This window comes from Rhinolophus hipposideros (assembly GCF_964194185.1).
Source record: "Rhinolophus hipposideros genome assembly, chromosome: 11".
Lineage (NCBI taxonomy): Eukaryota > Metazoa > Chordata > Mammalia > Chiroptera > Rhinolophidae > Rhinolophus > Rhinolophus hipposideros.
The window spans coordinates 62,421,242-62,448,171 of record NC_138057.1 but is presented as its reverse complement, the minus strand read 5'-3'; the positions used below and the strand labels follow the sequence as shown (position 1 = coordinate 62,448,171).

Here is a 26,930-nt window from a genome sequence, read left to right as displayed (position 1 = left end):
TTAGCAACTAAACAAATAAAACATTTATCTTAAATACATGAAATATTGGTAGCTGATGAGAAGCACACTTAATTTGATGAGTCATCTGTCTAGCATCGCTGGTCCATGAGTGTTTATTACCCTGCTGTGCTAGAGATGTCCCTCTCCAGCTGATCAGGTATCAGTTGGGGCTCATAAATTGCCCCCCACCCCCCTAAAAATGGAGAGCTCTGGGTTCACTAGGGAAGAAGTCAGAGAAAGGGAGGAAGGACTTGAGCCACAGAGAAAGCATTATATATTGTGAGAGAGGTTTTTGAAATGAGCTGAACTACGAGTGATAAAAGGAGCAAAGCTGTCCATTCCTGAAAGAGGCAGAGTAGGAGGTGACGTGGTTTCCTCCGGTGGCCACTAGGTGGTAGCATTGGCCTGGGTCAGCTTGAAGGTCCAGGTAGCCAGCCACCTGTGGTTTCCACCTAAGAGTCACTCCGCGTTGTGTTTCTGAATCAGGACTGCTTTCGTTTGTTTTTTAAACTGGAACTTGCACTCTTGAGTTAGGGCATCTAAGTTTTTATATTTAACAAACAAGGGTATGAGATAACCTTAATTCTTCCTTTTAAAGCGATCCAAAAGGAGTGGAGTTGCTTTTTAACTTTCTCTAACAGGGAAGGATGTGCGCCTTTCCCTTCTGTCTGGGGCCATGGGCTTGTGAAAGAACACAGTTCCCTGGATTAGTGTGTAGGCCCTTAGGAAATAGAGTGTCACCTCTTCCCCATCTTGGGCTCCAGGGCAAATGAGGAGCCCAGAGTGGGGGTGGTAGAAGCCTTGTTACCCAAGGGCCCTGGTGACTCACATGGCCGGGGTGTGGCCGTCTGTGGTCAAGTGTGCAATGTGCTGCTGATTCTGGGTCCAGTGAGCTTGTAGAGCAGCTCAAATCTATGGCAACTCGCTCAACTTGAGCAAGTTGTCTTTATTAAAACAAATAGAATTTTAAGAAATGGAACATTTATACATTTGTAAGGATTTTCTGGACTCCTGGTGTGTACAAAGGGAGAAGTTGCCCCTTTCTATGTTTTGCAAGTATGATCTTTGAGAAAAACTATAGTAGAACCTCTGTTGTTACAGTGCAAAACAGATTCTAAAGCTGTAATTGTTTGATTAAATACACACACACACACACACACACAGAACAAGCTTAGCTTCCATATTGTACAATGCATCAGCTACAGCTGTAATCATTTGTGGTTGAAGAGGCCAGATTGTTCCTGATTGGGCTGTGGCTTTGTTTAGAATTAAGAGGCTTATAAAGGAAGCCATAGAAACCCTGAGTTCTCCAATTGCTGTGGTACAGGAAGTGGAGCAGTTAGTCAGCATCCATTGTCCTGACTGGATTGTTTAAGATACAATTTCAAGACAAGCTGACAACATTTTGTGGCCTGATTATGTGTTTATTCAACATCGGCTTCCTCTTACCAAGGTTTGCTTGAGGAAGAATTATGGGACAAACATTTCTGCAAATTTCATAAAATGCCTATTTATGACATAGTCATTAGGTTCTGAGCCCTTTATGCAACAGAGTTTAATGTGAGGAGGAAAGAGTATGTCTCTTCTGGGTTGCTTGTCCATCCACTGGGTTTTGTCAGCTGGCTACATGATCATGCCAGGAGTGCCATGAACTATGCTTATATTCACAAGACCCACCGGTGCCCACGCTGGTGCTAGTGACACGGAGCCACCCAGGTGAGGAACAATTAGAAAAATCAGTGCCTGCAACGGTGCTTCAGCCCATGTGACTTTCGTGTGGTGACTCCTATTTGAAATCGCCTGTGGTTTTTTTTCTGTCCAGAGTCATTAGCTCTGTTTTACCTGTTCTGAGGAACTGCCTGACTCTCACAAGTGTCCCCACAGTGAATGGCTCAGATGCTGCAGAGCTTATATTCTAGTAAGTCTGACCCTCCAAAGCAAACCCTAAAGTGCCCTGAAAACCCACTCCTGTAGCCCTTGACTGCCTGGCCCTTCCTTTGAGAGCTTCCAATGGGAATGCCATTCCGTTCCACACCCCAGGATACTGAACCACCATTTATGGGTGGGACCAAGACAGGCATATTTTTTAAAAGCTTCCCAGGTGACTGATGTATACCTCCCACTAATGGTTCTATTGTATCTTTAAAAGAAAAAAAAAAATGGAGGTGGCCGGTTAGCTCAGTTGATTAGCACGTAGTAATGATGTCACCAAGGTGGCCGGTTCAATCCCTGCATGGGCCACTGTGCGCTGTGCCCTCCTAAAAAAAAAAAAAAAAAAAAAATCGTAACCCACCTGACATTCTTAGACAAGGACTAAACAATAAATTTGACATTTTAAATTCAGTATGGTTAAGCATTGTAGAACACATTTGTTGCCTTTTGATAACTTGGTATTACTCAGAAAGTGTGTCCCTGCTTTTGATGACGTTTTCATTGAAAATGGCAAGGTGGAGGTGGTGGGGGTGGGTGGAATTTAAGTTACTGAACCAGTTTCCTTCCACTGCTGGTCCCAGGCATTTTTTTTTTTTTAATTAAAATGAGATTCCCTATTCCTACTGTGTTTCCCCCCAAATAAGACCTAGACGGGCAATCAGCTCTAACGTGTCTTTTGGAGCAAAAATTAATATATGTCAGATGAGACCGGGTCTTATATTAATTTTTGCTCCAAAAGACACATTAGAGATGATTGTGTGGCTAGGTCTTATTTTCAGGGAAACAGGGTATCTACAGGAGAATGGAGGTTCACTGAGAGCTTCTTAAACAGGAGGGGGGATCCCATGCACCCTTCTCTCCTGGATATATCTTCTTACACAGCTCTCACGTCCCTGTGTTTTCATTTCCTGCAGCTCAGCTCTGCCGCTGTGGCTCTCTGAGGCTTGATTCTCAGGCCTCCTGCCTGCTTAGTCCTCATCCCGCACTTGCTACTGATTCCCAGATCTGGCCCTGCCCTGATATGTGGTGCTGCTTTTCCAGTTATCTGTGACTTGCCCTTCACAGTGTGGACCCTCGATCAGCAGCGTCAGCATCACCTGGGAGACTGAGAAATGCAGACTCTGGGGCCTCAGCCAGGCCTCCTTGAATCCGAGTCTGCAGCTTTAAAATCCCCCAGCCAGCTGTGTGCCTGTTACAGTTGGAAGGGCGCTCGTGTACGGGACAGCCCCACGCTGCGTTCTAATTGAAGCCTCCACTTATCCCATCCTTCCTCCTGCCTGCTCTCACCAACCTGTTTGTCTACCAGGTTGGATTGCTATTTTTCCAAACTATAAATCTTGGCTTCACTTTTTCATTTTGCTTTTATTCATTGATACAGAAGTTCATTGACTGCCTCCCAGAGCTAGATGTTGGAGATGCAGCGAATAAAACCAGACCCGGTTCCTACCCTCTTGAAGCTTAGTGTCTAGTGGGAGAGGCAGGTGTTAACTAATCACATCATCAGTTATAAATGTGACAGTATGATCACCATAGAGGAGAGCCAGTAACACAAGTGATATTTCCTACAGACACTAGGACGGCTTCCCCAAGGAAGTGATGCTTGTGTTGAATGCTGCTGAGATGTGAATAGGAGTTAATCATTTGAAAAGCAGGACGTTTTCCAGGCAGAAGGAACTGCATGTGCAAAGGCCCCGTTCATGAGAGAACGTTTGTAGAGAATTAATAAAAAAAGAGCATTAAATTGCTCTTAAGTCCTTCATCGTTATCTGCTCTTCTGCCCGACCTTGTCAAATTGACACTTCTTTATTCCCTAAACTGAGGAGCTGGCCTAAACCCTTGGTCCTCCTATCTGCCTCATGGGACCATGTGCTCAGTTCCACACTTTTCCAGGCTCGGAATCCACCACCCACAATTGCATTCACATTCACTAATAAAACCACTTTCCTTACTGTTCCCTGAATATACCGTGATCAGATTCTAACCTGCCCACTAATTCCTTCGTCATACATGTATTCTTAAATAAACGTGATATTAAAATACACATAAAGGTGCACAAATAATAAATGTAGGGTTTGATGAATTTTCACAAAGTGAATGCACCAGATCAAGGAATAGAATATTATTAGCATACCGGAGGACCCTGTGCCCCCTTCGTTACTGTTTTCTATAAGCATTAATTTTGTTTTTAAACTTTATGTAACCATGTTCATGCTATAGGTAATCTATTGTCTACCTGCTTCTCCTCAACATAATGTGAGAGGAATTCATTCGTATTGTGTAGAACCGTAGTTTCTTTCTTTCCTTTGTTGTGTAGTCATGCATGGTATGACAATGTATCCATTCTCTATTATGAAGCATTGGGGTCTTTTCAAGTTTGGGGCTATCATGAAGATACTTTACATATATTTTAGTGAAATAAAGGTATATTTTCCTGTTGGGAATATACTTGGAAGTAGAATTGTTATATGAAGTCTAACAGTTACGTTAGCGAACTTGTTGCAACGATGTTGCTAACCTTTTTTGGTATCAGAGGGATTATTCATTTTGAGTTTGTACCCACTGGACAAACAGTTAACCAAGTTTACTATTTGGAAGTGCTGAAAAGGCTGCGTGAGAAAGTTAGACGACCTGAATTCATGGCTCTTGCATCACAACAATGCCCCAGCTCACACGGCACTGTCTGTGAGGGAGTTTTTAGCCAGTAAACATATAAATGTTTTGGAACACCCTCCCTACTCACCTGATCTGGCCCCCAATGAATTCTTTCTTTACCCGAAGATAAAGGAAATATTGAAAGGAAGATATTTTGATGACATTCAGGGCATCAAGGGTAATACATACGACCACAGCTCTGATGGCCATTGCAGAAAAAGAGTTCCAAAATTGCTTTGAAGGATGGACTAGGCGCTGGCGTCCGTGCATAACTTCCCAAGGGGAGCACTTCAAAGGTGACCGTAGTGATATTCAGCAATGACATATGTAGCACTTTTTCTAGGATGAGTTCGCGAACTTAATTGTCAGACCCTGTATACGTACGTTCGGCTTTAGTAGATATAAATAGTATCTACTTACCAGCAGTGCATGCGAGTTCCAGGTGCTCCATAGCTTAGGCAACACTTGGTTTTGTCAGATTTCATTGTAGTCATTCTGGTGGGTATGTGGTACTGTTGCTTTGTGGTTTTAATTTGCATTTCTTTGACAACTAATATGGTTCCCACGGTCTAACAGGTTGTTCTCTTACTGATTCATAGACGCTGTTTATATATTTGTAAATGTATATGTTTGGCAAATATTTCTGTGGGTTGCCTTCTATTCTTTTAAATACCGTCTTTTAATGCGTAGAAGTTCTATGTAGTCTAATTTATTAATAAATGTCCTTATATTTTTAATCAGTTTTACACCACATTTAGTTCTGTAAAACCTTAGGGATAGGATACACAAAATAGTAAAACAAAAAAATTAAAAGCTGAGAAATATATATAAATTAACAGATTTAGTCTAGGAAGGTAATAAAATACAAACAAGCCATATAATTTGATGAGCATGTTATGGTTGAACAATAAATTTTGCTTAGAGCTTAGAATTCAAAACTCAAACAGAAACACAGTCTGTTATCTAGTTTTCATTACCCATGAGATCCTCAGACAGTTGTGAGGATCAAAGCAGACAGGTAAGGGGTGGGTAGGCTGTGAGGCGTGTTCATACGTAACTGGCAGTTTGCATATCAGAGCACTAACAGGTATATCTTCTATTACAGCTTATTCAACGATAGTTATGACCTCCCGATTACGTGCGTTGGGTGGAAGAATTAATAATATACGCACCTCAGAATTACCCAAAGAGAAAACTCGATCTGAAGTCGTCTGCAGCGTCCGCTTTTTAGATGGCTTGGTACAGACCTTTAAAGTTAATGTAAGTTCTCCAGATTTAATTTTTTCTGAGTTCATGCCCCTAGGAAGTAACTTTCCTCTCTTAGTTTTTAAGATGAAACAATTATTTTAAAACGAAAGCTTGAGATCACAGACTTTGTATGTTGAGATTGGACTGGAAATACCCTTAAAAACTTCTATGTTTTCACTTCCACCTGAGTGTCTTTTCCCCTCTTGTTTGTGACATGAACTTGTCTGATTCTTAGCTGTTACTTTTTCTGTGACGTCTGTGTCAGCTTCCTGAGCTCCTTGTCCAATAATGGGTGCTTTGTTAGAGTACATATCACATTGTATTAACAGTAGTTGTAATCATTAGCTTCTATGTCGCTCTTTAAACTCTGAGCTCTTAGAGGACAGGAAATGTCATTTCCTCTGTTCCTGGCACAGGGCTGGGCACACAGCAGGTGCTCATTAAATGTGCACATGGGTGGGTCCTGTCTGGAGGGTAGTGAGCCGGATAGTCTCAGAGGCTTGGGGAGGGCTGGCTTCAGGAGAAGCCTCAAGTGCGTGGCAGAGGCAGGGTTAGGAATGGGGTCCGATTCTCCCAGGCCAGCAGTAAGATGCTTGAACAGTAGCAGTCCCTGCTGCCCCACCCCACCCCAGTTACCACGTGTCCTCATGACCTGTTTCTCCCACCCTCTGGCCAGGCCTGAGGCGGTCAATCCCAGCCCTGGGCTCGCTGCCAGCATTTGCCAGCTTGGAAAGTTCAATGTGCAATGAAAGGTATCAGAAGATGGGGGATGAGAGAATAATAGCGGGCAAAGGGGTGATAAAAGGCCATAGAATTTAAAGGGTAACAAAAACAGACCCCTGGGTCTTCTGCCCCACCCCTAAATTTGCTTCCTGCTGACCTCAGGTCACTATGGACCTTGATGTCTGAGCAGGCAAGGGAAGCGGGCAATTTGCGTAAAGTCACAGAATGGTGGGTGCTGTTTCTCCTTCCTAGTCCTGGAGTAGGACCATTGCCAGGTGCCTTGGCAGGGGCAACTGACTTCAGGGCACAAGATGCAGTCTGACGACTAAGGATGTGGGAATTTGGGCCCCACACCTGGCAGAGAGTGGAAATGAACAATAGAGACAGACATTCCCCAACTTGTACTCAACTCCCGCCGTCCACTTCCACAGCTACCCAGAACTGTTCCCTAAGGCCAGGGCCCCGTTCTTTGCGGGTGGGCAGCGTTATCTAAAGAACACAGGGGAATAACTGTGCTCTAGGGCAGCACTGTCCAGAAGAACTTTCTGCAGTGCTGGGAGATGTTCTATAGCGACACGAGCCAGTGCAGGACCCATTAGCCACAGGTGGCTGCTGACCACAGGACATATGGCTAGTGTACCTGAAGAACTAAATTTTTTTCTTTTTTAATTATTGAAAATTTAAACAGTCTACTGTAGCTCACCGCTCCTACTCTGGGCAGCCCAGCGCTTGTAAGTATTTCTTAGAGTACATCAGAACTCCCTAAGATACATGTTAGAAATAGAAATTCCTTGTCCTACCTGGGCATTTTGAAACATATTCTCTGTGGCCTGAGAATCTGCATTTTAACAGCTCCGCGTGTAATCTGGATGCACGTTGTAGTTTGGAGAACCACTGGTTTAGGGACCTTTTGTCAAGGTCATACATATTTCCCTCAAAAAGCAACTGCTTTGGGTCACTGAATTTTGTCCTGTGTCATCCTAATTCCTTTTCAACATGGTTATCTGTAGAATTGTGTCATTGAACCAATTCTGCAAAGATCACAAATCTGTGTCCCAGATGCTGTAAACTGACAGCGTAGTTTATATCTTGCTCCTTTGTTACAATGTGTGTTGTCAGCCTGGAGTTATTACTCAGCTATCTATGTATTTCCTCCTGAATATGAATGTTTACTGAGCACCTACTATGTGCCAGGCTTTGTTCTGGGCACAAATAATACCGCAGTGAACAAAACAGAGCAACATCCCTGCCCTCGCAAAGCTTACATCCTAGAGGGGGAAATAGATCATCAACAAATGTATACCGTTTCAGTGCTTACCATGATGTGCTTAGAAGAAAAATAAAGCCAGATAGAGAGTGCCACGAAGGACAGGGATGGGGTTGTCATTTGACAGAAGTGATCAGGGAAGACCTCACCTAAAGGAACTGAGGGAAAGAACACTGTAGTTCCCTGGAGGGTACACATTCCAGGTAGAAGAAACAGCAGTGCAAAGGCCCTGAGGCAGAATCCCGGTTAGTGTGGTTACAGGACAGTGTGGAAGGCAATGCATCTGGAGTGGAATGTGCAAGGAGGAGACTAGCAGGAGATACGGTCAGAGGATTAACAGGTGTTGGGCTCGGGGTGGGGATGTGTAGGGCCTTGTAGGTTATTCTGAGGGCACTGATTTATTCTGAGTGAGGCAGAAAGCATTGGTAGGTTTGGGCACACACCCGACTCAGGTATCACTCTGGTGCTCTATCGACAGTAGACTGGGGCCAGGGGCTAAGAGACTACAGTAGCAATCCAGGATAACTGGATAGTGTGGCAGTGTGGAGGTGGCTGAGTTAACCAAGTCTGGAAGTATTTTGAAGAGGGAGCTAATGGGATTTGCGGATAGATGGTATTTCGGATGTGGAAGAAACCTCAAAGTGACTCTAAGGTTTTTGGCCTGAGCAATTGGCAGACAGAATTACAATTTATAAAGATGGGAATGTCTGCGCGAGGAGAAGTAACCAGCTCTGGTTTGGACATGTTGAATCTGAGATGCCTGTTACTCACCTACGTAGAAATGTAGAAATGGTATTAGACATACAAGAAATGGTATTAGCTATACAAGTCGGGAGTTTAAAAGAAGGGTCTAGATTGGGATACACATGTCCGTGTTACCAGGGTAGATATGGTATTTCACGCTATGAAACTGGATGAGATCACCTGAGAAGTGAGTAGACAAGATACGAACCAGATTTGATCTTTGAAGGTTGGAGAGGAACAAGCACTAGAGGAGATGCAGAAGGGCTACCAGGGAGGGAGGGGAGACTAAGAGCGAGAGTCTGGGAGTCCCATTTAAGAGCATGGTTAAGGAGGAGGAGTGATGAGCCCTGTAAATGGGAACAAGGAAGACAACCACCCAGAGTGACAGTCATACACGCCTTAGAGCAGAGCCTGGAGTTCAGCGGACACCCAGTCATTCTGAGTCGTATATTTCTTATCGTCACGCTACTGCCAGTGCTGCTTCCTTAAACTGCCAGCAACCTGGTCAAAGCTAATTCACATTGAACTTGAATTTGGGGCCCAGTGGCAGCTTCGAACCTCCGTCGTTTTATAGTTTTCTACTCGTGGGGTTTGTTTGCACTGTGTCATTCAGACACTTTAGCCTGGACTGCCTTTTGACCAGGAACAGGCATCATCAGCAGAGCTGGCCTGCACGTCAGGTGTCCTTAGCCCAGCGCGGGGAGCAAGTGACCTGGTATAGCAAAGATGGCCTCTTGTGGGGTGAGGACTGGGCTGGGAGGCTTGTTCTCATTATAAATGTGTCCTTTATTATATTTCAGTTTCTTCTGAGAACTGGGAGAGTTGTGCAGAATAGATACGGGAATGGGTGAGTTATGCACTCCGAGAAGGGAGATGCAGACTCTTGGGAATGAGCAGACCTTGGCATTAAACGGACCTGAGTCAGGCTGAGAGCGCATGGCACGCAGCCTCCTAGGGCCTCTGTTTGCTCCTCAGCAAAGGGGATGGTGATGTCAACTTGGCAACGTTGCCACAAAGACGAGTGATCGTGTATAAAAAGTGCACATAGTACCATGTCTGACTCCTGGTTGATGTTCCATAGATTATAAGTGTTAATATATATTAAGTATGACATCATGTAAATAATGTCAGCCAGGGGAACAGATAGCTGTGACCAAGAGAGTATGTCATGATGTGGGGGAGAGAATCTCATAATTCACAATACGTGGACCGGGTCATCTTTTCCACGTTGTCATGATTCCTTTGTGATGGCAGTGTCCTGGGCAGAGGAAGTTGGCAGGTCCAGGGCCCTCAGGCAGGGAAAGGGGATGTGTTCAGAAAATGGCGTGTCTCCTGTTCCTACACTTCAGACCAGATAATATGGGACCACGCCAAACAAAGGAGAGGCTGCAGGAGGGGGCCTGACGATTACCTAATGTCCTCCTCCTGGTCGCTGTGACCTATTTTCAGGTGCATTATCTGCACTCAAAAAAAGAGCTGCCTTTGCTTGCTCTATATGCGGTCCGTTTCTCACTCATATTTGTCCTTAAATGGTTTGGTTCAAAGGATTCCTGAGAAGTCAGCCTGTTAAAGTAGAACTTGGATTTCCCAAGCACAGCATGCTGTTTCCCACCACAGTGCCTTTGTGCCGGGCTGTCTGCTTAAAATGGCTTTTCTTAGCTCCTGCAGCTGGAGCGAAGGGGTGTCACTCAGCCCAGGTTGGGGGTTGTCTCCGCTTGTCCCCGGGTTGAGTTGGCCGTTTGTGTTATCCTGTGTGGTCACTGTCTGCTGAGCGCGTTTCCCGGCACTTGACAGCATTTGATACATCATGTTACAGTTGCTGCTTCCACAGCTGGCCTCTGGGAGAGCAGGAAGGGATGCTTGTTAGGACTCTGTCCGCCCCCATGCATAGCATTGTGCCTGCTTCCTCAATGCCAGTGGTGAAGGTGCCCGAGTCCTGCTCTGGATGTGAAGTGTGGCTGACTGTCCCCACTGGCTTCTCACTTCAGATGACGGGGAGCAGTGAGGCAGATAATCCCCCAGGGTGTCACATGCTAAGTCACTCTGAGGATATTTTGGGTGGCATTTGAGTATTCTCGGCCCTGTTCCTTCATGTGGCTGTTAGAGAGGTTTTCTTTTTCTTCCTTGAGCGCCCTTCCATGGCTCCCAAGGAGCCAACAGAAACCCACATGGCGTTAGTATTGTGCTGTGCATAAGCCATGGGCGGTCACGGAGCATTTGCTCTCACTGTCATATCTGAGGTTCCCGATTTCGACATCATCACTTGGGAATCTCAGCTAAGGGGAAGGAACGAGTCTTAGAAAATTAAATGAAACGGTACTGTCTTAAGTTATATTGATGTCGTTTTTCTTAGCCCTACTTCTCATATGTACCATGTGGCTTCTTAACTCAAAATTTATTAAAGTGTTTCTTACTGTGGGATGTGTGTGTGCCTAAAATCTTTCTGAATATTGTACAGCCTACAACAAAGGCTTTAACTGTCAGTTCTTAATTCATTTTAAAATTTTGCTCACTTGACACTTTTTTTTCCCTAGAAGCAAGATACTGGTCAAGTTCTTCTGGATATGGCATACAACCATTTGGGCGTGACCGAAAAGGAATATTTTGGTTTGCAGCATGGCGATGAATGCTTGGACTCCCCCGTGAGTACCATCCCTGTAAGACGTGCTGGACTTATGCACAGTTTGGTTTTACAGCTTATGTTTTCTTACCCAACAGAGATGGCTGGAATCAAACAAACCCATCAGGAAGCAGTTAAAAGGTGGGTGTGACCTGCTCATTTCAGTTGAACGCTAGGTGTTAGTGTATGTATCATGACCCATTTCTCTTCTCTGATCATCAGTCTGCCTATAACATCTGGTACCTGCACTCTAGGGTGGTTCGGGTGACGTGAGTGAGCCGACCTCTCCCTATCTGATTTCTGAGTGAGCAGAGATGCTTCCAGACCAGCCCCCAAGGCTCCTCACCAGCTGTGAGCAAGGCTGGGAAAGGTGAAAGAAGGCAGCCAAGAGTTGGGGAACCCACTTTCTTTTTACAAGGGAAGAAGGATGGCCTTTCTTAGCCCAGAGTGAAAGGGTGGGAAAGACACACACATACACCTCTAGTCCTTTCCAGCAGCGCAATTCCAATCAGTAGGTAGGTGATGTTACAATTATAACACACAGCTCATCAACCATCAGTGAGTCCCAGTAAAGGTTAACTTCCAGTTAGGTGGGCTTTCAAGCCACATCTCACCCCGTCCTCCACCCAGATCTGTTCTCAGCCTGGTTTTCCAACATCATGGTCTTTTCCCCTTTATGCATTTTATGCCCCAGACAAACCTGGTTGACCTGGTGCGCCGCACATACTCCTTTGTGCCTTCCTCATTCTGTTCTCTCTGTTGGGAATGCTTTTCCCTCCCGCTTCCTTATATCCAAAACTTGTTGCCCTTCAAAGTCACTCAGATCCCACTTCCTCCCCTGCTGGAGGCCAGGACACCCTTACCCTCCCTTACACTTAACCATTATCTTCTTTGTGCCTTCGTCTCCTAGTTTTCTACTTATCTTTCTCCAGGAGCTCAGAATTTTGCAGGTGAGGGCCCTTGTCACGTCTCCCTGCACTCTTCATAGTGCCCTCCCCACAGGAGGTAGCCAGTGAGTGGTTGAGGGGTGAGGGCAAGTGGATTTGTACACAAAAGTGTGCACACACACATGCCATATCCCCAGCCCCCAGATGGGAAGGCGTAGAGACACGTCACCCTGGCCCTGAGCCCACGGCTGCTCTCACCTGGAGCCAGAGTCTCAGAGTCCTTACCTCCCAGGAGTTGTGTCTTTGGCATGCGGAAGTGCCCACAGAGAGCCACAGAGCTGCTGTGCAGATAACTACTTGCCCCCCTTTGAGTTCACAGAGGGCTACGTGCACACAGGCATGGATAGGTGTCATTCATTCTCTTACTAACTCATTCATTCAGTCCTGAGCTCAGACTTGGGCAAGGCACTGGGCTCAGCTCTGGGAATCTGGTACAAATCAGATTTGGACCCTACCCTCAAGGAACTCACAGCCAAGTGTGGAGACCTTGAAAAGGGGAGAGACAGTACTAAGATAGTTCTGAGCACATGCTAGGTGCTCTGGGTGCACAGAGGAGAATAAGAAGGATGTGGAGCCATGCCTCAGACACGCAGCGACAGCTTGGGGGGGGGGTGCGAAAGGGCGCCCCAGCGCCAGGGGAGCACTTCTCTATCTCCTGATGTAGGCGGTCAGCCAACACCCAGAGTTACAGCACCACCCACTCTGGTACCCTGGCACCTGTTCAGAAGTACATTCATAGGTGCACACACACCAATTAAAGTGTTTGCCACAAGCCAGAGAAAGAGAAGGTACTAAAGAGAGGGGAGAGTGAGGCCCAGGATGAAATGAGGTAGCAGGGACAGCTGGAGTTTCAGAGAGCAAGAAAGTGCTGGGCACTTAGGGCCTGTGAATATTTACCGAGTCGTGGAGAGGGGGTGAAACTGCCATGAAGAAGCGCGTGGGTTTTAGCAATACAACCTGGTCTGCTGCCGTATCTAGCAAAAGAAATGGGCTCATTTTATCCATACAAGCTGATTGACTCTTGGTATTGTTGCATAAAGCCATATTTGCATGTGTTAATTATGTAATATTCACTAGTATATTAATCACTTTTGGAATGCACTTTGCATTGAAAGCATGACATGTTTTCCCAAATAAAAATGATTTTGAAATGTGGCAGAGCAGAATCGGAAGCCCCTCTGCTAAAATTCTGGGTTTTGTCCTCAGCTGTGTGACCTAAGGTAGGTCGCTTAACATCGCTAAGCCTGTTGGCTTGTATCTAACAGGGCAAATCAGATTTGGATGCTATCAGTAGCATCCCAGCCTACTTACAGTCATGGCGGTGTTTAAATTCAAGAAAGTACGTGAGAATGTTTGAAAAGTATAAAATCGCTCTATTTGTAAAATTGTGTTTCTTTGTAAGTTTTGTATAATCTGCTGATGTAAGGATTTTTTTCAAATTCCTAATACAGATCATGGAGTGCACTGTTTGAACATATCCCTAAGTTAAACATGTAATAGGAAGTAGATAATGCCTTGTTCTATGCTGATGTTGTGAAAATATTTTACTTCCTGTAGAAGTGGAGATTTCTGAACAATCAGTTAACTTACGCACTCCTTTTTTTAAAAAAAAAATGAATCCTTTTATTGATGGAAAAACCTGTGGTCTAGTGAAAAATGCGTCACTTATGGGAGAGTAGCAGCTTACATTGACTTTTTTAAAGGGAAAATTTAATTTGTTTTTGAAAAATGTTGTAGGAGGTTTCCCCTGTACCCTGCATTTTCGAGTAAGATTTTTAATACCTGATCCCAACACACTGCAGCAAGAACAAACCAGGTAATAACATTTTTTTAAAGTTTTCTATTTAGTATATAAAAATGAGTAACCACTAAAAATGTACTCTTTTATTTTATCACTGTGGCCAAGTACTTCATTTCGGTATAACTGCACCAACAATTATGATCCAAGGAAAAACTGGGGTACACAGATTGACATTTTAATCGGCTAATGAGTTGTCAGCGTGGGCCTGCTTCTCTCACCGCCTGATTTGGTGCAGTTTCCAGCACTCTCCTATCCACTTCCTCTTACCTCTCCCACCACCTCAGCCTCTTCTGCCTGTTGAGCTGCTCCGTTCAAAGAACACAGTCATTTTCTACTAATACAGGCAGGGTTTGGAAGACAAGTTTGTAAAGCAGTCGTGTGCAGATCAAGTAGCATGATACCTCTGCAGGGCTAGAACTTAGGCTCCTTAGGACAACGGAGGTGTCAGATCCCCAGCTGGTAGGAGCTGGAAAGGAGAGCAAGCTGGGCCAGCTTGTCAGCCGTGAATCAGCAGGGGGCAGGCACCATGCAGACCAGATAAGGGAAAGAGGGCTGTGACAGGCGTTGTTTACCCCTCAGGCCTTGGCGTCTGGCCCTGGTTTTGTACTGGCACGTGAGTGTTCTGGGTGGGGAGCCATGTTTGGAATGGAGGGGGCTGGTCAGGGAACGTTGTCTCTGTCTGAACAGAGACTGCAAACTCAGCCATGCCTCTACTTTCCTTCCCCCATGGCAGCCTTGAGCCCTGTTATTATTGATGCTTGTGTTTTTCTTAGGGAGGGGAACTCTTCCACCAGGAAGCAACGCAAAGGAAGTTCAGGAGTATTGAATCCTATTTTGTGCTCACGCTGGCCATGAGACCACCCTGAAGAATGCAACATTAGCTCAGCCACAGAGTGCTGTCTTGCTTTTTCCTTGCTTTTTTTTTTTTCAGTTGTAATCACATGATCACATTTGAACTTGCACTATGTTTAAAGCCCAAATATTAGTCTATTACTCTGTTTTGCCTTCTTTGTGCCCTTCTTCCCTCTACAATAGCAGACGTTGGAGATTTGACTGTGTTTACCACGAAGTTAAAGTTTAAACCAGCGTAAGAGATGTCCAGCGTGACTCATTGAGTAACCGTGGGACATGCACACGGTGCTTTGAATTTTTCCCCATACTGGCTCTTTTCCCCTTGTGGACTAAGGGGTAGTGTAGTCAAGCTCACCCTAGCAGGTCAGTTCATAAGGCAGCGGACACAAATTGGTGACATAATCTATAAGAATATGTGTTTGAAATGACCCTACCACGGCCGTTTCCCCAGGCCGTTACTAAACACCAAGTTCTGTTCAAGGAATGCTTTAAAAATGGCATGATGGATTATGTGTATAGTATATACTATGTATATATCTGTGTGTGTGTGTTATATATATTATGTGTATGTAGATACATGTGTACTTGTGTGGTTTTAACCAGTGAGTTTTTTTAAATCACAACCCCACAGTAAAAATATATTTTGATTCATTACGCAGTACACAGGTATACTATATAAATTACTGAAGCAAACATTTCGTAAAACAATAGTAAATGCAAAATTACTCTGAAGTTTTCTATTTCCTTTTAAAAATCCAATTGTGGCTCATTAAATTGATCTTACTCCCAACTGGTAGGTTCCAACCCCAAGTGTGAACTGCACTGCCTAAATTGTCACCCATCACCCTGTCTCCGCCTTGTGATGCCCCTCAAAGAAAGAACCTGAGTGAAAGGATTGCTAAGGCCAGCCTAATCCAAGAGTCCCTCTCCAGCGCCCTTCTTACTGGAGGAGCCCTTCTTAATGTACTTCTTACATTGGGCGTCCACTTCCATACACCATGGGAAAGGAAAGAAAGAAGCTCCCTCCCTCTGGGAGCCAACAGAATCTTCTTGCCCAGCCTACCTGACATTTGAGGGAAATGTGGGGAGTTCAAGATGGAGAGGAGACTTGGGGAGAAACAAAGACTGCTTTCAGATCTGCAAAAGGTTGTCATGGGAGAGGGGAAATTAGATGTGCTCGGTGCTAGAATTACGGCTGATGGGTGGAGGCTAGAGGGACAGGTTTGGGCTCAAGATGAGTAATAGACAGATTTTTATTTTTACCTAAGTCCCAGATAAAATTCATTTGTCCATGTGTTCCTCCTAAAATTCCCTGGTTCAGAGCTGACACCAAACCCCACCACCCCACCTCCCATCTTAATATGGGTGGTACCCCAGTGTGGTGTAGAGTATAGCTGCACTGCCTGGCACTGAGGACCAGATTTTTCTTAATGCAGCAGGAGCCATGGCAACAGCCCCCCTTGTGGCTCCTACAGACCTGGGCCAGGCTTCTACCACTTGGGTGTGTGTGTGTGTGTGTGTGTGTGTGTGTGTGTGTGTGTGTGTGTGTGAGAGAGAGAGACAGAGACAGAGACAGAGACAGTTAGTTTTGTCTTTTCTTTTTACTTAAATGAAGAGTTTTGCCTGTTAAATGAAGAGTTCCTGGCACATAGTATCTTTTTTTTTAATGAACTTTTTTTTTTTTTAAATTGGGGAACAGTGTGTTTTTTCTAGGGCCCATCAGCTCCAAGTAAATCGTTGTGCTTCAATCTAGTTGTGGAGGGCGCAGCTCACTGGCCCATGTGGGAATCAAACCTGCAAGAGCTCATGCTCTAACCTACTGAGCCATCCTGCTGCCCCACATAGTATCTTATTAAGCCCTGGCTCTGTTGTCTGTCCAAAAGTTAAGTTCCCTTTTAGAAATTTAGTTCTTTAAAAGTCAAAAAAGGAGTATAGAGGTAGTATTTGTTGTTTTCTAAGGAGCCAGGAAAGGAGGCATTCATTGCCTTTTTTCTGAAGTCGAGCTCATGGATGGGGTACACTCTAGGAGTTAGCATTACATTTCTGAAAAGAGGCACACCAGCATCTCTTCTAAATGTCTTTCCTTTATTCTAATTGCTAAATGAATGTCTCCTGGATTGTGAGCCTCCACAACTGCTGTTTCTGATAAATTTAGATCATTCTAAACAATTTTCATTTACTGGCAGTCTCAGAATTAGGCTCCTTTAAGATTTCTAGGAGGTCTGCTAAGTTTGGGTCTCATCCCGCTGTTCTGATCTCTTGGTGGTGATATCATGGGGTTTACTCAGAAACGTTGCTGAATTTATGACAAAGTAGCATTTGATGAATGGTGATGTCCACATTCTTGTTCTCATTTACATCCCTAGGAAGATACTCCGATTAGCTGGACTTGTCAATGAAAGCCCAGATTTACTATTGGATTATCTCTAATTCTCTCCCTTCTCTTCTTTCTCTCAGTAGCATTGTAGGTTAAGAGAACACTTAATTCTGGTTGAATGTCAGCTTGGATAAACATAGAAACAAACTAGAAAGGACTGATTATGTTCTTGTAGGTGGAAAATAATCGAGGTTCCAATATGGAGTGAGCCTGAATCAGCAAATCTGTGTTACCCATTTCTCAATGCTGGTCTTCCACACAGGAAGGGTAGTTGATGGTAAATATAGTCGAAGTAAGAATAGCAGAGTTAGGTCATTGTTCCTAAGATTTTCAGTCATTAGACGCATAAGAAATTTGTCACATTGTCAGATTTTTTCATAGCATGAGTGTCCAGGTTAAAATAAGACACAGCTGACCTTCACATAACCTATCTGATTATCTGTTTCCTCATCTGTAAAAATTGGACGTAGTGGTACCTACGTCACAGTTATTATGAGGCTGAAATGAGGCAATAAGTTAGAAAGTACCACACACATGCCCCAGAACTGTACAACTAGGAAGTTGTGATACCATGGAAAGCATTCATGTCTCAAAACACCAGCGCCTTGACCTTTAAACATATAAATTTGAAGAAATAATGAGACTGATTTGTTTAAATTGCCAAAATTATCTCTCTCCTGCCCCTGGGCGCTTATGCTGCGTCTGTATTATATTTCAAGAAGTTTCCCTTTTGTCATCTTGGCCAGACACTGGAATGTCTATCCCATTTGAATCCAGGCTTTGAAAAAGAGTGGGAGCTAGCAGCCAAGTGTCACTTGTATGCTGCATCTCTAAATATAATAATGCTCTCCAGGGCCCTTCCCAGCCTGCCCTGCGCCGAGTGTCACAGGGTAATGAGGGGCCTATGACAACTTACGAGCTCTGCCTGCAAATCAGGTCCTGGGTTTTGAAGTGACATCGCATACAGAGAAGTACAGGATCCAGCGTGGAGGTCTTGGCAACCTGTAGTTGATGAATGTGTATGCTTTTGCGGGAGCACCCACAGTTTCTGGGACACAGGAAAAAACCCAGCTGGGTGTTTGCACCCCAGCCAAGGAGATGTCTTCACAGACCCTCCTCCTCTCCTCAGCAACTTCATGCAGAGGGTACGTGGGTGTGCAAATGCCATGTTCAGAACAGCAGCCCCTCAGTGTGCGGGGGCTGCCTATGCAGAATGTCTGTAGGTCCTGGTGCTTTTGGATACCCCAAGTTTGATGGGAGAGGCCCAGGCTAAGGGCAGGGTGCCCACTGGCAGCAGTGCCAGCTAATCCTTAGGAGGCTGCTTCCACTCTGTTCATCCATCCCTGCTCAGCCGTCCCTAGGATAGCATGTGCTGGCATGAGGCTGGCTGGAGATCATCCCTGCCAGTCAAGACGTAGGCAGCCACATGAGCCATTGTTACTGAAGGAGCAGCTTTGCAAAATGCAAGATAGCCCCCGACGCTTTAGACAAAAATGTGCTTTTGTGTATTGTGGTTTTCAAATGTACAGGTCTTGTCCTTGACTCATCAATTTTGTTTTTTATTTTGCTTGTTTCAATTTGAGTATGATGAATTAATGAAAATAATTGTTTCATAGGCATTTGTATTTCTTACAACTGAAGATGGATATTTGTGAAGGAAGGTAATGAGAATTTTGCATTCTTCTTTTCCTGTCCGTTGCCAGATTAGCAAAATTCCTGGTTCTAATCAAATGAGCATGCATTTCTGGTAACAACGTCAAATGTAAACAAAGAATGGATGTTGAAAGCAGCATCCTGTGTGACGTTATGCTTTGGACATCTGTGTTTAACTTGGTCTTGGTTTAGAGAGGCTAAGGATTGATTAACCTCACTTTATGTTGTTTCAATTTTATTGCAAAAGGTACAGTTATCTTTCTGGTAAAGACCTGAGAAATTTGAAAGGGAGGGAGGGACCCGGAATGTAAAATAGACTTCATTCAGGAAGGCAGATCAGGCCTACTTTAAGTCTACTTCTGAACCCCTCAGTACCTACGGATGATTCATTTCCTCTCTGGGGTACTTTTTGCTCAAAGACATGAGCATCTCCCATGATTTAGCACTTCTTGTGCATCAGGACCCTCTCAGTGACTAGAAAGTATGGGAAGTATCTGCGAATAGCTCAGGAAGGGAGGCGAAAGTCCAAGCCAGTGGTCCCTGAACCTCCTCCAAATGCTGAGTTTTATCTTGGCTTATGAAACAAAGTACAGCAGGTAAACTGGGGGGAAGAGCCACATCTTTTATCCCCATTCTCCTTGTCCCCTCTTTCCTCCTGTCAGTTTAGTTCTACTGAGGAGCGTCTTCAGAAGCCTCTGGTGTGCTTCCATTAGGGAGCTTGCAGTCTGGTTGGGGAAGTGAGACAAGACCCCATGAAGCAATTAGAACCGATAAGGGCAGTGGACCCCACAGTTGTGCAGGCCAGAAAAGGCTCTGCGGACTGCTGTGATGAGCCAGGATTGGGGTTGGTAGACAAAGGAGGAGTTGGATCTCCTTGGACAGTGAGAAGATAACCCACCCCTCACAGTCCCTGTTGGAAATCTCGTGTTGGGAACTTACGGGGGAATAGAGAGAAAGGGCCCTTCATGTCAAATGTAGACATGCATCTTGTATCCAGCAGACAGAGGAGAGCTGTTGAAGGTTTTTAAACAGGAAGGATGTGGTAAGAACAGCAGCTACAAAGAGAGTGTCAGTGGACAAGGAACAAGCTGGAAGAGGCTAAGGTGTTTCCGTCTAGATGGAAGGGAAGGTGCCGCCCTTCAGGAAGCTATTGTAGACGTCCAGGCCGGAGATTTGGGGGCATGGCAGTGAAGACGGCTGAGGGCGAGGAGAAGCAGTTAGAAACAGGAGACCTGTTGAAGAAAGCATAGGCAGAACCTTTGACTGTCTAGTGGTCATAGAATTAGAGAATGTTTCCAATTTAGCTCATCCTCCCACTAAAGGAAAGACGAATCTCTTCTCTAGCACAACCAGCCGGCCTTTGGGCGTCTGCTTGAGCCCTGCCAGTGACGAGGATCTCACCCTTTCATGAAGCAGCCTTCTCACATGCCAGGGCGACTCTAGGTTGAAATGACCCACCTCCCGCTCCTGGGTCCAGGCTGCCCTCTGGAACTCGTCGCTCTCTCTCCTACACACTAATTTGTTTTTCTCACAAATATTTTTGAACGCACCTGTTATGAGCCAGGCACTGTGCTGGTCAAATGAGGCCAGGCCTCTGCCCCTGCGGAGCCTTCAGGTCTAGCGCTCCACACATTGCAAGCTGGTCGTCTTCATGTTTTCTTCTCCAAACAAAATACTCCTTGTCAGTTTTGTGTGAATCGATAGAAATCTGTTGAGGGCCTCGGGTTTCCTGGCGTCCTTGTCAAATCCGCAGGCGGCCTTCACCACCTCCAGGAGGAGAGGGGAGGGCCTCCTGTTACCAGATGCTTCTCGGGAGAGCATCTGGGCCTTTATAGCTGTGGATCTCTTGGCAGACTTGGTGGATCTAGTCAGCATTTCCCCTGGGCGTCAAGTGGTGCCCTGACTTGTTTGAACTGTCAGTGGTAGGCAGCACCCAGGCCATGAGCTCCTTCCTGCTGAGATAGGAGATCTCGTCCAACAGACGGAGACCCTGAAGCCTGGAGAGAAAGGTAGGGGTCTGTCAGGAACACGTGGCCCATTAGTGGCTGAGCTGAAAGTAGAATACAGGCTTTCAGTACTCTTTCATTTGTATTTGTATTTGCACTATGCTTTGGCAGTGTTTTTCTCTCCAACTTATTCATAAGATTGTTTCTTCCATCTAGACTGAATCCCCTTAGCCTCTCTGCTAAGTTGTTCCCCAAGTCCTATCCCTGTAGCAAGGACACTGGCTTAGGTTTCACTGAAGCCAGTCTTAGTAGGAGAGTGAGTGGCTGATGCTTCCTCTCCCCATGGACTCTCTGGGTCGCCAGATGAAGGACTAGATGGTAAGTATCCCTGGATATAGCTCCAAACTTAGAGAGAGCATTTTGAAGTCCTCTTCGGGGTCCCTCAGATAGGGAAGGCTGCCTTCCTAGGCAGCTATGGGACCCACACACAGTGCAGTAGGACAGGAAGGGCCAACCTTCCTGACGAGTCAGACGAGTCAGAGAGGTGGGGGTGGGTGACTCACATCTTCAGAACTTCTCGGGCTGCCATGGAAACTGCATGTTTTCTCCATCTCCCATGGCGTTGCTGGGAAGAATGCTTTTAAACTCCGCGTCTCCCCACCCTGCGGGCCCTCGTTTCTGCTGCTGCTTTCAGCTCCTTCCCCACGCGTTCTGCCACCCTGCTCCCAGTCTGCTGCTGGGGCTTCTAGGAAGACCGTGGAACCCTAGCTTGAAGGGAGAAAAGGGAGCAGTCAGAGGATTTGAAATGTGACCAAGGCAGAGATGCATTCATTGGCAAAAATAGGGTGTTTGGGAGGGCAGTGAGCCTAAGCGGAAAGAAGAACCAGTCCAACCCGAGTCCCTGGATTGCTAGTAGATGGCAGGAAAACGGAGAGGTGGACAGACCGTTCAGGATAGATGGAAAGCTTCTGAGAAGAAAACAGATTTAGGAATCTTAAGTAATTGTAACGAGTTTAATTTCGTAATTTAAATCTCACAGGAGTTTTAAAATCCAAAATGCTTTTCTATTTCTCCCTTCTAAGAGGGTGTCACCCTTAAGGAATGTGGGTAAATCCAGAATCATAGAGCCAGTAGACATTGGGGAGTTAGTTAGAGAGCCCACGAAAAGTCTCACATCTTTACTAGAAAGATACAAAGGCAGCCCATTGATCTAAGAATACAGTCTTCTCACTTTTCCTCTTAGTGATATCGTGTTTCTCTGAAAATAAGACCTAGCCAAACAATCAGCTCTAATGCGTCGTTTGGAGCAAAAATTAATATAAGACCCGGTCTTATTTTATTATAAGACCGGGTCTTATACAATATAAGATCGGGTCTTACATTAATTTTTGCTCCAAAAGAAACATTAGAGCTGATTGTCCGGCTAGGTCTTATTTTCAGGGAAACACGTTATGAACCTGGCCTTTCTTGCTCAGCCAAAACCCTGACCAACATTAGACTTTCACGGTATATGTATTAATGTATATTATTTTAAACATGAAGAAGTTTTCTTAATTTTTAAAAACTTTTAGTGTTACATTTATCTTTACTGTTTGAGATTAAGTTATATCATAATATTGTCTTTGTTATGATTCATGCTGTGTTTTAATGGTTAACTCAAGAAAGAAAAGACAGGTGATCGATGAGCGTTTCGGGCTGTTGGTTCTTGTGACTTTCCTAATATGTTTTTCTCCTGACAGGTTGACCTGCCCTCTTAGCTCAGCAGTGGTGCTAGCATCTTATGCAGTACAATGTAAGTCACAAAGGGAACGTTTTGCAGATGGACAGGTTGTTCTGACCGATGTTATTAAATAAGTCGGTCACTGGCCTTTCCTGTTTGACCGAGTCCCTACCCCTCTTCCCCAGGAATGCTGTTGGGCAAGCATAGCTCTGGTTGTCCAGATAATTCCACTCTGACCCTTATACTCTCCTTCAGCTCAGGGATGGTGGTTAAGGGAAAAAGATGAGCTATGGGTGTGAGGTTTTCTCTCGGGGGAGCCCATAAAACAGAAGACACGTATTGCACATTACGTTTTCCAGAGGCTTCGCTCACATAATGGATTTGATCTCCATAACAAACCCCAGTGGGGCAAATATTTCCACCAGTCACCTCTTACAGACACAAAACCAAGACCCACCTAAGTTAATGGAATTTGCTGGCGGTCACTCCTGCTACTTGCTTGATGCCGCTCTATGCACTGCTGGGATCTTAGGAATTTATCTTCAGCGTTTCCATAGAGCTAATGGGTTCTATATACATTAGTCTGTAGCAGCACTGGTCAATAGAAATACGTGAGGTGCATGTATCATTTTAAATTTCCTAGTAACCATATTAAGAAAGTAAAGTGAAACAGATGAGATTTGTTTTAAGATATTTAAATTCAGTATATCCAAAATACTAATATGTAATGGATGTAAAAATTATTAATGAGGTATTTTACTTTTCTTTTTATACCAAGTCTTTGAAAACCAGTCAGATTTTACCCTTCCAGCACCTGTCCATTTGGACAAGCCACATTTCAAGCACTCAATAGCCGCATGAGGCTGATGGCTGCCACATTGGTTAGAAAGTCCACATGGACTTTTCCATCAAGGCCGTTTGAAGCTGCAGGAAGATTCAAACAGCACGACTTTGTGGAGCGTGTTTGGCACATCAGGCCCGGTGGGAGATGCTGGGTGGGCACAGTGCAAAGGTTGCCTAGCCAGATGGAAGGAGCAGTCTCCCACTTTATAGTTACAGAGCTGTGTGGTGCCAGCACGGTGCGTCAGCGAGAACTCGCGCAGAGCTGCGTGCTAGCTCAAGACTTAAGAAAGCCCCACTACCTTCCCCAAAGCCCCGCACCATCTTGGCTGACTGTGGGGTAGCGAGTTAAGAGAGCAGGATGGTCAGGTCACAGAGCAGGTGCTGGCTGAACACGTCGCCCTACCCTGGTCTCAGAAGAGGCAAAATAGCCAGAGAAGGCTGACAGGGATTCCTCAGGGTGGCCTCCAGTCTGCCTCCTCCCATAGCAGCGAAGAACAGAAATAAATGGGGAAGATGAAGAGCACGCTGGCTGGACCCGCAGTGTACCGGCCCACCTGCGTGATACCGGGAAGGAGAAGAGAGGCTTTTAACGGTGACCCTCCTCGTGAACACAAGACCCAAGTGTTAGTCTCCCCCTGTAGGCTGCATCTCCTTCTCCCCAGTGGGAAACTCAGAAGAGGTTGCACAGTGATGGGCCTGGGTAGGTTTGAAAGCTCCCCCCTCCCTGCAACACATCTGGAACAGACCCAGCTATGTCACATCCATCTGGGAAATGGCATGGCCGCCAGTCAACTGTATTCTTAGTGATCTCTAGACCTTATGGACTCCGCGTCTGCCAGGCTGGTCAGCTGAGGAGACCAAGCTTCCCGACATCTCAGAGCAAGTGTGGTGTTCATAGCTAGAGCTTCAGGTTTGAGGGGCAGGAACACTACAAAGGACGGAGCTTCGGATGCAGTCAGATTTGATTTAAATTTTGGCTTTTCCATTTGCCACTTAGTGAATCCTGGTTTTCTCACCTGTAAGGTGGAGATGACGATGGTGATTCTGACAACTTGCAATATGGCTCCAAATACTACATGTGAAGGTGATCTATAACTAGACGCTCTTTGTAGTTGGACCCTTGCACAGTTGCTGTTACCGAGTCAGTGAGAGCCCAGCCCGAAGCCATGTTACCTGGGTCTCGCCTCTTCCACTTACATCTGCCTGACCTTGAGCCTCTCCAGGGCTCAGCTTCTTCGTCTGTCAAGTGGGTGATAACAGCATCTACTTCATAGGGTGGTAATGAAGATGATATGAGTTAACACATGTAAAGCTCTTAGAGTAGCGCCTGGCACGTCACAAGTGTTAACCATGACTATTTTCATGTCTGCCCAAAAGAAAGCTGAAAGAACTGCCTATTACAAATATTCTATTTTCAGTAAATTTGAAGAATGGGGGGGGGGGAATCCTATTCTTAGCTTCAGTAGTCAGGTGCCCCTCTGCAAAAGACTGATAGAATGGGGGCTAAAGAACATGATCAGTACCTAAAAAGTACAAACAAACTTCAGTGGAAATAGTAGTGTGACTATCATGTAAATAATATCGTGGGCTGTCAGACAAGTGGTTTCAAGTACAGATTCTTTATTCCTCCACCCTTAGTAAATATATGTATTTTTAACACTTCTCTGTGTACATTTCTATAAGATTAATATTTGGAGATAAAATTGCTGGATCAAAGGGTATGCCTATATTTTATCTGATACATTTTGCCAAATTATCCCAAGAGAGATGTCTAATATGAAGCTAAGTCCTACCTGATCAGTGCATCAGCAAGCTAAAAGCACGTTTTTTTACTAGATGAAAAGTAAAATGATCTGTGGATGAAACACCTGAAAAGTCTTGGTGGTAGAAGATTGCTGGTGGCCTGTCAAGGGGTCTAAGGCTCAAAGAATGAAGTTTCTGGAAATACGTATTTACTCCATAATGCCCTCTGAGCCTCTGCCACGTGTGGGTGCTGCACTGGGCTCAGGGTACACAGACAGCACAGCTTCTCTAGGCAAGGGGGCCCACAGCCTGGGGTGGGGGTGGGGGGAGGCAGAGATGGACCAGCTGGTGCTGGCAGTAAGGATGAGCACAGAGGATGCACTCCATCTGCCTGGAGGAGACGGGAGGGAGTCTGGAAAAGCTTCTTAGAGAAGAGCCTCTAAGATCAAGTGGGAGTTGGAGGAATAGCACGTCAAGGGCTTTCCCAGTGGAACAGCTGTACAGCTTGAAATGCCGCATTTGAGTACCTGCATCGTACTCTTTCTTGCAAAATATAAAAAGTAGCCAGAAGAATGCCTGGAACTTAAAAGACGAGGTATTTCCCACATATAAGGCCTTACTTCCTTTTCTTTCTGCTACAGTTAGCTTTTGCATGTATTGCTTCCCCACAAACAGAAGAAGGTGTTTCTCTGGAGTTTAGGGTGTGTGGTATAGTAAGTAGATAAGGAGTGTGGACTATGGTCGGAGTGTAGGCTCCAAGTCACCAGCTGAACAGCAGTGGGCAGGGCAGTTCCCTTCCTTAAGTCTCAGTTTCCTTATCTGTTTAATGGGACTGAAAGCATTGCCCACCTGTGAGTTATCTGGTGGGATAATGTTGAAGTCAACGTGGAAACCACCCTGTGCTTTGCAAATGTTTGCATCTGACCGTTTAACTTTGTTTCCCTCTGGTGGTTAGCACAGGATGTTACACAGAGGAGCCAAGCAAGAGTTCAGGGGAAAAACCAACCTACAGGGAGGTTTGTCAGTGACACTTAACTAAAGAGAGAACCTTGCTGTTCATGCTCGCAGAAAGGCACAGGGTTGGGACTGTTAGCTAATATGGTAGATAACCAAATCAAGATCCAAGAGGCTCTCCTGAGCTAATGAAACCAACAGAGGAAAGTTTAATAGGACTCCGCCTTGAGGCTCACGAAAGTCATTTGCAGCGTTTAGTTACCTTCTGAGGATGTGATCACTGTCATCAGCAAAAGGTCAGCAGCAGCTTGGGCCTGGCAGGCAGGCGGGCTGGTGGAATGGGGTATGGGTCCCCTGGGTCCTGGTCTTGACTGCTGCAAAACGGCTCTGTGAAGGGGTACGTCCCTTCCCTCTGGATCTTAGTTTCTTCCCTTCTGATGTGTGGCATTTGGATGAAGTGATTCTAAGGCTTTCTTGAGCTTTCCTCGTTGGGCACCCTGTAACAGGGCATCTGAGTTACTTCCTGTAAATGCACTGTTGTACACTTCGCCATGCACAAGCTCATTTGTAAGCCACGCTTGTGCTGCCATCGTACAGCCTTGACACTAGTGTCCAGAGCTTAGCCACGTTTGGCTGGCCTTCACGGCCTGTGGCCTGCCCTGGACCAAGTCGGCATGCATAGATCACTGGGCTTTCTGCCCTCTTCCCCTTCCAAAACGGAACTTTGCAGTAACCTCTGTACAAATCCGTGCCCAGCACCACCTTCCTGAGCACCGACTATGTGCCATGCCTAGGAGCTAGGCTCCAAAGATGGGTCTGACCCACTCCCAGCCCTCAAGGAACAGTGTAAGGAGGAAACTGATCCCTTCATTACAGTGCGGATCTCAGAGCAGCCCTCGGGCGTGATG

General features: G+C 45.4%; 1 protein-coding gene across 6 annotated transcripts in view; it reads left to right on the top strand.

Annotated features, from left to right (window-relative positions):
• PTPN3 (protein tyrosine phosphatase non-receptor type 3) overlaps positions 1–26,930 on the top strand; it is a 129,046-nt gene that overhangs the window by 54,483 nt on the left and 47,633 nt on the right. For 3 of the 6 annotated variants that reach the window (XM_081065489.1, XM_081065490.1, XM_081065491.1), the window contains 6 exons: positions 5,690–5,844; positions 11,101–11,208; positions 11,285–11,327; positions 13,871–13,949; positions 18,780–18,824; positions 22,502–22,554. In XM_081065489.1, the coding sequence (XP_080921615.1) occupies positions 5,690–5,844; positions 11,101–11,208; positions 11,285–11,327; positions 13,871–13,949; positions 18,780–18,824; positions 22,502–22,554 (483 nt within the window). Of the gene's footprint in view, positions 1–5,689; positions 5,845–11,100; positions 11,209–11,284; positions 11,328–13,870; positions 13,950–15,052; positions 15,150–18,779; positions 18,825–22,501; positions 22,555–26,930 lie in introns of those variants that run through there. The other 3 variants (XM_081065492.1, XM_081065493.1, XM_081065494.1) reach the window with 2 other exon arrangements.